Source organism: Oratosquilla oratoria, chromosome 6 (assembly GCF_046742065.1).
Source record: "Oratosquilla oratoria isolate Oo_2021 chromosome 6, ASM4674206v1, whole genome shotgun sequence".
NCBI lineage: Eukaryota > Metazoa > Arthropoda > Malacostraca > Stomatopoda > Squillidae > Oratosquilla > Oratosquilla oratoria.
In genome coordinates this window covers 41,368,089-41,378,556 of record NC_134782.1, presented here as the reverse complement: position 1 = coordinate 41,378,556, position 10,468 = coordinate 41,368,089, and the positions used below count along the sequence as shown (strand labels likewise).

The 10,468-nt window shown below is 35.2% G+C and overlaps 1 protein-coding gene across 1 annotated transcript in view; it reads right to left on the bottom strand.

Moving 5' to 3' along the window:
- Window positions 1-2,407: 2,407 nt before the first annotated feature.
- Window positions 2,408-10,468, bottom strand: part of LOC143026437 (uncharacterized) — a 142,441-nt gene continuing 134,380 nt past the window's right edge. The window contains exon 9 of the mRNA XM_076186823.1: window positions 2,408-3,860. Coding sequence (XP_076042938.1) covers window positions 3,812-3,860 — 49 coding nt within the window. The 3' untranslated portion in view covers window positions 2,408-3,811. The remainder of the gene's footprint in view (window positions 3,861-10,468) is intronic.

Genomic DNA, 10,468 nt, shown 5'->3' with positions numbered 1-10,468 from the left:
GAGATGGATGGGCTGATTGTGCATTTCTAGACCTAAAAAAAGCTTTTGACAAAGTACCACATAAGAAGTTGCTTAAGAAATTAGAATATGAAGGAGGAATACAAGGTAAATTGCTAAATTGGATGGAAGACTTTTTGCAAGAAAGGAAAATGAGAGTAGTGATAAGAGATCAGCACTCAACATGGAATGAAGTAATAAGCGGTGTCCCGCAGGGAACAGTTCTGGCCCCAATAATGTTTGCTATATATATTAATGATATGGATGAAGGAATTGAAAGCTATATGAGCTTCTTTGCAGATGATGCAAAATTACTGAAAAGAGTGAAAACTGAAGAAGATTGTGAATCACTACAGAGAGATCTAAATAAAGTACAAGAATGGAGTAGGAAGTGGGAGATGGAGTTCAATACAAAAAAGTGTAGTATAATGGAATTTGGAAAAAGCAAAAACAGAATAACAGGATCATATAATTTGGGAGAAGAAGGAATAAAAAGAGTAGAAAATGAGAGGGACCTAGGAGTCATTGTTATGAATAATATGTCACCTGAGAAACATATAAATAAGATTTTTGGAGAAACTTATAATTTAATAAGAACAATCAAAGTGGCATTTACATACCTGGATGAAGAAATGGTGAGGAAAATCCTAATCACCCTGATAAGACCAAGATTGGAATATGCAGCAACGATATGGTCACCAAGTACAAAAAAATGTATAAAAAAACTTGAAAGAATACAAAGAGCAATTACTAAACTGGCACCAACACTCTCAAAACTATCATATGAAGAGAGACTACAAAAACTTAAACTACAGACACTAGAGCAAAGAAGAGAGAGAGGAGATTTGATAGCTATTTACAGAATCATGAAAGGCATAGAAATTACTGATAGAGAGAATCTGATAAAATGGGATGACAGAAATACAAGAGGACACGGAAAGAAAATAAAAAAAGACAACTATAGAAGAGATTTGAAAAAGAACAGCTTTCCTCACAGAGCAATAGACAGTTGGAACAAGTTAGATGAGAAAGTGGTGTGTGCAAAAACAATACATGAATTTAAAAATAGTTTAGATAAAATGAGATATGAAGACGGGACCTCACGAGCATAGCTCCCCTTCCCGTAAAATACAACTAGGTAAATACAACTAGGTAAATACACATATATATATATGTGTGTATGCATGTGTGTGTGTGTGTATAGAAATTGTCATGAATTTTATGGACTGAAAATCCACAGCTCCACAGTACCTGGTAATGGTCCTCAGGCCCTCCCATAGATCTCTCTGGGAAGAAACATTAAACTGTTGAGTTTTTGTATTGGCATGAGGCAGTTTCAATGTCACCAACTCATAGCAGTAGGAAGGGATCAGTTAACATATGTCAGCCTTCCTTGTATGAAAAAGTGGAGAAGATACAGTTGAAGTTGAGAGAGGGGGATATCTTGGTCAAGAGATCAAGTGTCAACCCTTCTGGGCTGTACCTGTAGAGGGAGGTGAGGGCATTGATGAGTTTTGAAGATGAGTAACAAGACAATTCTCTCTTACATGCATCTTGCAGTTACCCATTTTTGGTCCATATATAAATATATATATATATATATATATATATATATATATATATATATGTGTTTATAAATATATATATATATATATATATATATATATATATATATATATAAAGACATATATATTTATATATACCATTAACTAGTACCTGCTAATTGTAGTCCAGCAAAAGGGATGTCAGAGAGGATCATCTCCTAGCTGCTGCCCAATCTTCAAACCTGTCATCACTCTCACCTCCATCTCAAGGTGAAGTCACCACTAGACCTAGGATTTCTCTCTAACAATTTCAGCTGTATTTCCTCCACCATTTTACATATAAAAAGCCAACAACCAACAATTACTCCCCTCCTTCTGCTACTATAACATTTAGACCTATAACAGTCCCACACTAATACAACACAGAAAAGTCCAAAGTTTCTTCCCAGCGAGATTAATGGGAGGGCTCAAGAACTGTTGCCAGTTGGTGTGGGGTTGAGTTTCCAGTCAGTGAAGCATTAGGAAACATTTACTGTTATCATACTTAGATGTAAACATCATTAATATGTATACATAACATACATATACAACATGTACACAATTATTAAATGTATACAGCATGTGTATGTATACAGCATAAGATCATGGTGGCAGAACGGGAAGTGACGCCATCTTTGGATATGGCTCTCCAGAGGGAGGCAGTTCAAACCCAGAGTCACCGCATGGCGGCAGTAAAGGGTCTATGGCCTTACATCCTGCTCTTCAACCTAGGCCTGTGTCAATCCCATGATAAAATGGGATCCAACACATATAATAGGCCTTTACATATATATATATATATATATATATATATATATATATATATATATATATATATATATATATATATATATATATATATACATATATACTTATATGTGTATATACTGCAAGAATATATACATATATGGTCTGTGTACATGGACATAATCACTGAGTATTTATGTAAATATTCATGAAATATATATGTAATTTTGTAAAATTATATACGCTTTTACCTATATGAAACAGATGCACATACACTTTAGATACATATGCACATATGAATAATAAATATATGCATATATCTATAAAATATTAATATAAATGATATGTATACATACATACATTAATTTGCATGCAAAAGTATACATATACAAATTTGTATTAGATAAATATGTGTGTATAAAATGGATATGTTTGCATGACATCAGAATAAAAACTATATATACATAATTATGTACTGAATATATACAAAATGGTATATTGTATATATATGTTTATACTTGTACATACATATTGTCAATGTATATATTCATTTCACACGTTTTAATGATTAGTGCTTTTGAGTAATTGTATTGCGCTGTCGTTCCTGAATTAATTGGTGAATTCTATGGAATATTAGCTACAATGATTTCTTTACTGCTAGGCAATTTTGACAACAGAGCATAAAGACTATTTCAAATCAACAACATGAGACAAAACCTTCGACACTTGTGAATCACTTCAAGGAAGAAAAATAAAACTAACGTACAAGTCATTTCCTTAACAATCTTTGGTAGCACTGCCATACATTCTGCACATTAACTTCCTATGTGATCTATCAACACAATATACAATGGGGTGATGATGATGATTATGGTATTCGGAAAACATCATGGGGTGTTGGCTGGCGTTGGAGAGTGAGACCCATTCTCTGATAATGGCAATAGTTTGTGGTTCTTCTATTTTTGAATCGTTTTAAGAGTGGATGGCATCTTTTGGAAGGCATGGGACGGTGTCCTGGGGTACTGGACTTGCTCAGAGATTGGTACTGCCCTCTGTATCTGCTTCCACGGGAGGCGATGGTGACTGGGCAGGTCTTCTCACTACTGGTCATCTTCAGGAACTAGCCAGGCCAGTACAGACACCAGGAACACCTATGGCGGACGTGTAGATCAGTGTGTGTGTATGTGTGTATGTGTGTGTGTGCACATGAGTCCGTCCATCACAAATTTTGACTTCATCAAAGGAGACAGGGAAGATTGTGGACTATTCTGTTTGTCCAAGATACATGAAGATGTCTTCAGAGCTGCTACATGGTTACTAGGTGTGTGTGTGTGTGTGTGTATGTGTATGTGTGTGTCTTGGAGAGTTACAAGGGTGTGTCTGAGGAGGGCGGGGGTGGGGGTGGGGGAGACTAGCTCTTGCCCCGACGACTTTCGAGTGTTGGCACAGCGACGCAACGAAGTACTTGCTCTTTGTAATTGTCACTACTCTTCATACTTGTCCAAGTCATCGAAGGACTTGGTTTTGTGGGCCCTGAAATATATAAAGAAAATGGGTCACTGTATCATATCAACACATTTTTTTATGATGAAAGTTGAATGTCTCTTCAGGTGTATACAAATATAAGTGGCTCGACGGCGCAATGGTAGCGTTCGCAATTGCACCTCCAAAGCTGAAATAATTTCTGGATCGATGCGCTGGAAGCCGACACTCCAGCTCTCGTGGGCAGGGAGTTTTTTTTTTTTTTGTCTGTGTATTTACCTAGTTGTATTTACCTAGTTGTATTTTACGGGAAGGGGAGCTATGCTCGTGGGGTCCCGTCTTCATATCTCATTTTATCTAAACTATTTTTAAATTCATGTATTGTTTTTGCACACACCACTTTCTCATCTAACTTGTTCCAACTGTCTATTACTCTGTGAGGAAAGCTGTTCTTTTTCAAATCTCTTCTATAGCTGTCTTTTTTTATTTTCTTTCCGTGTCCTCTTGTATTTCTGTCATCCCATTTTATCAGATTCTCTCTATCAGTAATTTCTATGCCTTTCATGATTCTGTAAATAGCTATCAAATCTCCTCTCTCTCTTCTTTGCTCTAGTGTCTGTAGTTTAAGTTTTTGTAGTCTCTCTTCATATGATAGTTTTGAGAGTGTTGGTGCCAGTTTTGTGATTGCTCTTTGTATTCTTTCAAGTTTTTTTATACATTTTTTTGTACTTGGTGACCATATCGTTGCTGCATATTCCAATCTTGGTCTTATCAGGGTGATTAGGATTTTCCTCACCATTTCTTCATCCAGGTATGTAAATGCCACTTTGATTGTTCTTATTAAATTATAAGTTTCTCCAAAAATCTTATTTATATGTTTCTCAGGTGACATATTATTCATAACAATGACTCCCAGGTCCTTCTCATTTTCTACTTTTTTTATTCCTTCTTCTCCCAAATTATATGATCCTGTTATTCTGTTTTTGCTTTTTCCAAATTCCATTATACTACACTTTTTTGTATTGAACTCCATCTCCCACTTCCTACTCCATTCTTGTACTTTATTTAGATCTCTCTGTAGTGATTCACAATCTTCTTCAGTTTTCACTCTTTTCAGTAGTTTTGCATCATCTGCAAAGAAGCTCATATAGCTTTCAATTCCTTCATCCATATCATTAATATATATAGCAAACATTATTGGGGCCAGAACTGTTCCCTGCGGGACACCGCTTATTACTTCATTCCATTTTGAGTGCTGATCTCTTATCACTACTCTCATTTTTCTTTCTTGCAAAAAGTCTTCCATCCAATTTAGCAATTTACCTTGTATTCCTCCTTCATATTCTAATTTCTTAAGTAACTTCTTATGTGGTACTTTGTCAAAAGCTTTTTTTAGGTCTAGAAATGCACAATCAGCCCATCCATCTCTTTCTTGTATTATATCTATTAGCCTTGAATAGAAACATATTAAATTGGTGACGCATGATCGTCCTTGTCTGAATCCAAATTGCCTTGGATTTAGTACGTTGTTTTTTTTCCAAGTATTTTACCCATCTACTTTTGATAATTCTTTCACAAATTTTTGCTATTGTACTTGTTAGAGAGACTGGTCTATAGTTGGTAGGTTCTTCTTTATTTCCTCCTTTATATATAGGTACTATATTTGCTTTTTTCCAATCTTCTGGAACTTTTCCTTCTTTTAAGGAACTGCTTATTATGCTATGTATTTTGTCTGCCAGTTCATTCCTGCATTCTTTCAGAATCCAGTTTGCTATTTCATCTGGCCCATGCGATTTTCTGACATCAAAATTACCCAAGTGTGTCAATATTTCATTCTTTGTTACTTCTATTTCTTCCATAGGGGGGACTTTTTCTTTCCACTCAATCTCTTCAGGTTGTATATTTTCCCTTGTAAACACTGATTTAAAATGTTTGTTCATAATTTCTGCCATTTCCATTTCCTCGGTGTATTCAACTCCTCCTTGTCTTAATTTCTCCAAGTCTTGTTTGTTTTTCAGTTTATTGTTTACAAATCTGTAGAATAGTTTTGGTTGATCTTTACACTTTTCTATAACATCTTTTTCATATTTTCTTTTTTCCTCTCTGCACGTTTGTACATATTCATTTCTATAACCAGTATATATTTTCCATTTTTCAGGTCTTCTGTCTTTTTTCCATCTTGTCCAGGCTTTGTCTCTTTTGTCTTTTAACTCCCTACAACTTTTGTTGTTGTACCAGCATTTTACATATTCTTTTTCTTGTTTTTGTCTTGGGACATACTTTTCCACTCCTTTTTTGTAAATTTTTGTCAAAATATTCCATTTCTCTTCCACTGATGTTTCTTCTTTGTATATTTCTTCCCAGTTTTCTTGTTGAAAGAATTCTCTTATTTTATCAAAGTTTGTTTTTTCATACATCATTCTTCCTTTTCTATATTGTTCATTTCTTTTCATATATTTTTCTTCATTAAGTTCCAGTTCAATCAATATGTGGTCACTTTTACCTATTGGTGTTTTATATTCAATCTTGTCTACTATTCTAGGTTCAGATGTAATTATTAAGTCTAGCCTCGATGGTTCTTCTTCATTTCTATACCTAGTGTTCTCTTGTATCCATTGTGTCATTGAATGGTCAGTAATCATCTCAAGTAGAGGATTTCCCCATGAGTCATCACCACTCTTTACTGTCATTTCTTCCCAGCAGATTTCTTTGCAATTAAAGTCGCCCATCATAACTATTCTTCCTCCGTCTTCCATTATTTTAGTTAATGCTATCTTTGTGTCCTCTAGCATACTTTTATATTCACTCTCCTCCCATGAGGCTGTTTTCGGAGGCACATAATTGATCACAAATTTTCTGCTCTTCTTATCTCTGTCTTCCACTTCTATCATAATCATCTCTACTGTATTCTTTCCATATATGACACCTTTCACGTTTATATCCTTCTTAGTCAGGAACATAACTCCACCCCCTTGCTTTTTCTCTCTGTTTCTAATCCAATAATTGTATGCATCATGTCCTACACTGTTGGGTGGTAGTGGGCCTTTTAATTTTGTTTCTACAATTCCCATTATGTCCGGTTCTTTTTCTTTCAAATAATCATTCAGCTCATTCAATCCTGTTATTAATCCATCTATATTTGTGTAAGACACTCTTAGTTTTCTGCCACTTCCATTGTGTTCTCTGTTTCCCTTATGTTTTTCTTTTGTATGTCGAACTTCCTTAGTTTCATGTTCACTACTCTCCAATAGAATCTCTCTTTCTCTGACTCCGTTCTGTTCTCGTTTTTTGCCTTAGCTTCCAGTCTTTTCTGCTTTTCTTCCTCTCTTTCCTCTTTATTCATTTCTCTTTTTATCCATATCTTTTTGTATTGTTCACTTGTTGCTAGTTTCCCTGTTTTGGATAAGATATTCTCTGCCGTTGTTTGTGACTTGAATTTAATCTTAATTGGTCTGGTCTTGTCTGTGCTATACTTTCCGAGTCTAAATTTCTCTTCGATTTGTTTCATAATTTCTGGTTCATCTTCCTGAACTGATTCTAGTAATTGGCTTACTTTTTCATTTTCCTCTTTGATTCTTGTGGTTCTATCTGTGTTGTGTTTCTCTTCCATTCCTAATATAATTATACATTTCTTCTTGTCTGCTAAATCCCTTACTATATTCTCCTTTTGTCTCATCACTTTAATAACTGAGTCTTCAGTATGTTCTTTCAATTGCTGTTTGACTATGTCAGTGAATGAAACCTTATTTCCTTCTTGGGTTTTCTTCCAATTTTTACTTTCTTTAGCTATCGTTTCTCTGTTTTCTTTACTATTCTTCTTCAATTCCTCATTCTCCACCTTTACCTCTCTTAACTGTCTTTTTAGGTCTTCTATTTCATCAGTTAAGTTTTTATTCGCCTTTTCCAGTTCTTCCAATCTTTCAACCCTTTGTAAAATGGTGTTCATATGACCTAACCTACTCTCCAAGTCCTCGATCACCTTATCAACCTTCTTCTCTAGTCTTGTCAGTCGGGGGGGGGGGGGGGGGGGTTGTGTCCCCCCCACCCTCTTTAAATCCCTTGAAAATATTCTCATCACTTTCTGCTATATTGCTCCTATCTATACCTCTAATCTTCACATTCCTATTAGACATGTCGTCATCATCCAACTCGTCTTGGGGTCGTTTGTCTACCTTTCGGCGGCCCGTCAGGGCCATTTCCTCCACCTCCTCATTACCTTCCATTTCCCCAGCAATCCCTCCCCCTCTCCTCTTTCCTTACTTTCCCACTACCCCACGAGCAATTTCCCCCCACCCTGCAAATACAAAAAGGCACTTCTCTTTGCGTTGGGATCCACAATCTTCACTTTTCTTCAGAACGTTCTTCAAGCCGTCCGTTCGTTGAAAGTGTGTGTGTGTGTGTGTGTGTGTGTGTATTTACCTAGTTGTATTTTACGGGAAGGGGAGCTATGCTCATGGTGGCCCATCTTCATATCTCGTTTTATCTAGACCGTTTTTAAATTCGTGTATTGTTTTTCCACACACCACTTTTTCGTCTAACTTGTTCCAAATATCTATTACCCTGTGGGGAAAGCTGTTCTTTTTTAGGTCTCTTCTATTACTGTCTTTCTTGATTTTCTTTCTATGTCCTCTTGTATCTCTACTACCCCATTTTATTAGATCCTCTCTATCACTAGTTTCTATGCCTTTCATGATTCTATAAATAGTGATCAAGTCTCCTCTTTCTCTTCTTTGCTCTACTGTCTGTAGCTCAAGTTTTGCTAGTCTCTCTTCATATGATAGTTCTGAGTGTGTTGGTGCCAATTTCGTAATTGCTCTTTGTATTCTTTCAAGTTTTGTTATACATTTTTTTGTACTTTGTGACCACGTCGTCGCTGCATACTCCAATCTTGGTCTTATCAAAGTGACCAGTATTTTTTTCACCATTTCTTTGTCCAGGTATGTAAATGCCACTTTGATTGTTCTTATTAAATTATAAGTTTCTCCAAAAATTTTGTTTATATGACTCCCAGGTCCTTCTCATTTTATACTTTTTTAATTTCTTCTTCTCCCAATTTATATGATCCTACTATTCTTTTTTCTTGCTTTTTCCAAATTCCATTATACTACAATTCTTAATATTGAATTCCATCTCCCACTTCCTACTCCATTTCCATACTTTATTGAGATCACTCTGTGGTGACTCACTATCTTCTACAGTGTTCACTTTTTAAAAAAATTTGCATCATCCGCAAAGAAGCTCATATAACTTTCAATTCCTTCATCCATATCATTAATATATATAGCAAACATTATTGGGGCCAAAACTGTTCCTTGTGGAACTCCACTAATCACTTCATCCCAATTACCTGTAGAGTATTTGTCTCTTATCACCACTCTCATCTTTCTTTCATGGAAGAAGTCTTCCATCCACTTCAGCAGTTTGTCCTGTATTCCTCCTGCAGTTTCTAATTTCTTTAGCCATTTTTTATGTGGCACCTTATCAAAAGCTTTTTTTCAGGTCTAGAAATGCACAATCAGCCCATCCATCTCTTTCTTGTATTACATCTATTAGCCTTGAATAGAAACACATTAAGTTAGTGACGCATGATTGTCCTTGTCTAAATACAAATTGCCTTGGATTTAGTACATTGTTTTTTCCAGATGCCTTACCCATCTAGTTTTGATGATTCTTTCACAAATTTTAGCTAGTGTACTTGTAAGAGAGACCGGTCTATAGTTAGTAGGGTCTTCCTTGTTTCCCCCTTTATATATAGGTACTATATTTGCTCTTTTCCAATCTTCTGTAACTTTTCCTTCTTTCAATGAACTGCTTATTAGACTATGTATTTTGTCTGTTAGTTCATTCCTGCATTCTCTCAAAATCCAGTTTGCCATTTCATCTGGTCCATGTGATTTTCTGACATCGAGATCACTCAAGTGATTCATTATTTATTATTTCATTCCTTGTCACTTCTATCTTTCATAGGGGGGACTTTCTCCTCCCACTCGATATCTTTGGGTTGTATGTTCTCCCTCGTAAACACCGATTTAAAATGCTTGTTCATAATTTCTGCCATTTCTATTTCCTTTGTGTATTCAACTCCTCCTTGCCGTAGTTTCTCTAATTCTTGTTTGTTTTTCAGCTTGTTTACAAATCTGTAAAATAGTTTTGGTTGATCTTTACATTTTTCTATGACATCTTTTTCATACTTTCTCTTTTCAGCTCTGCACACTTGTACATATTCATTTCTATAACTAGTATATATTTTCCATTTTTCAGGTCTTTTATCTTTTTTCAACTTTATCCAAGCTTTGTCTCTTTTGTCTTTTAACTCCCTACATCTTTTGTTGTACCAACACTTTACATATCCTTTTTCTTGTTTTTGTCTTGGAACATACTTTTCCACTCCTTTATAAATTTTTGTCAAAATAGTCCATTTCTCTTCTACTGTTGTTTCCTCCTTGTGTATCCTTTCCCGGTCTGCTTTTTGAAAGAATTATTCTATTTTATCAAAATTTGTTTTTCCATACAGACATCTTTCCTTTCTATATTGTTAATTTTTTCCATGTATTTTTCCTAATTTAGTTCCAGTTCAAATAATATGTAGTTACTTTTACTTATTGGCGTCTTATATTCAATCTTGTCCACTATTTTGGGTTCTGATGTGATTATTAGGT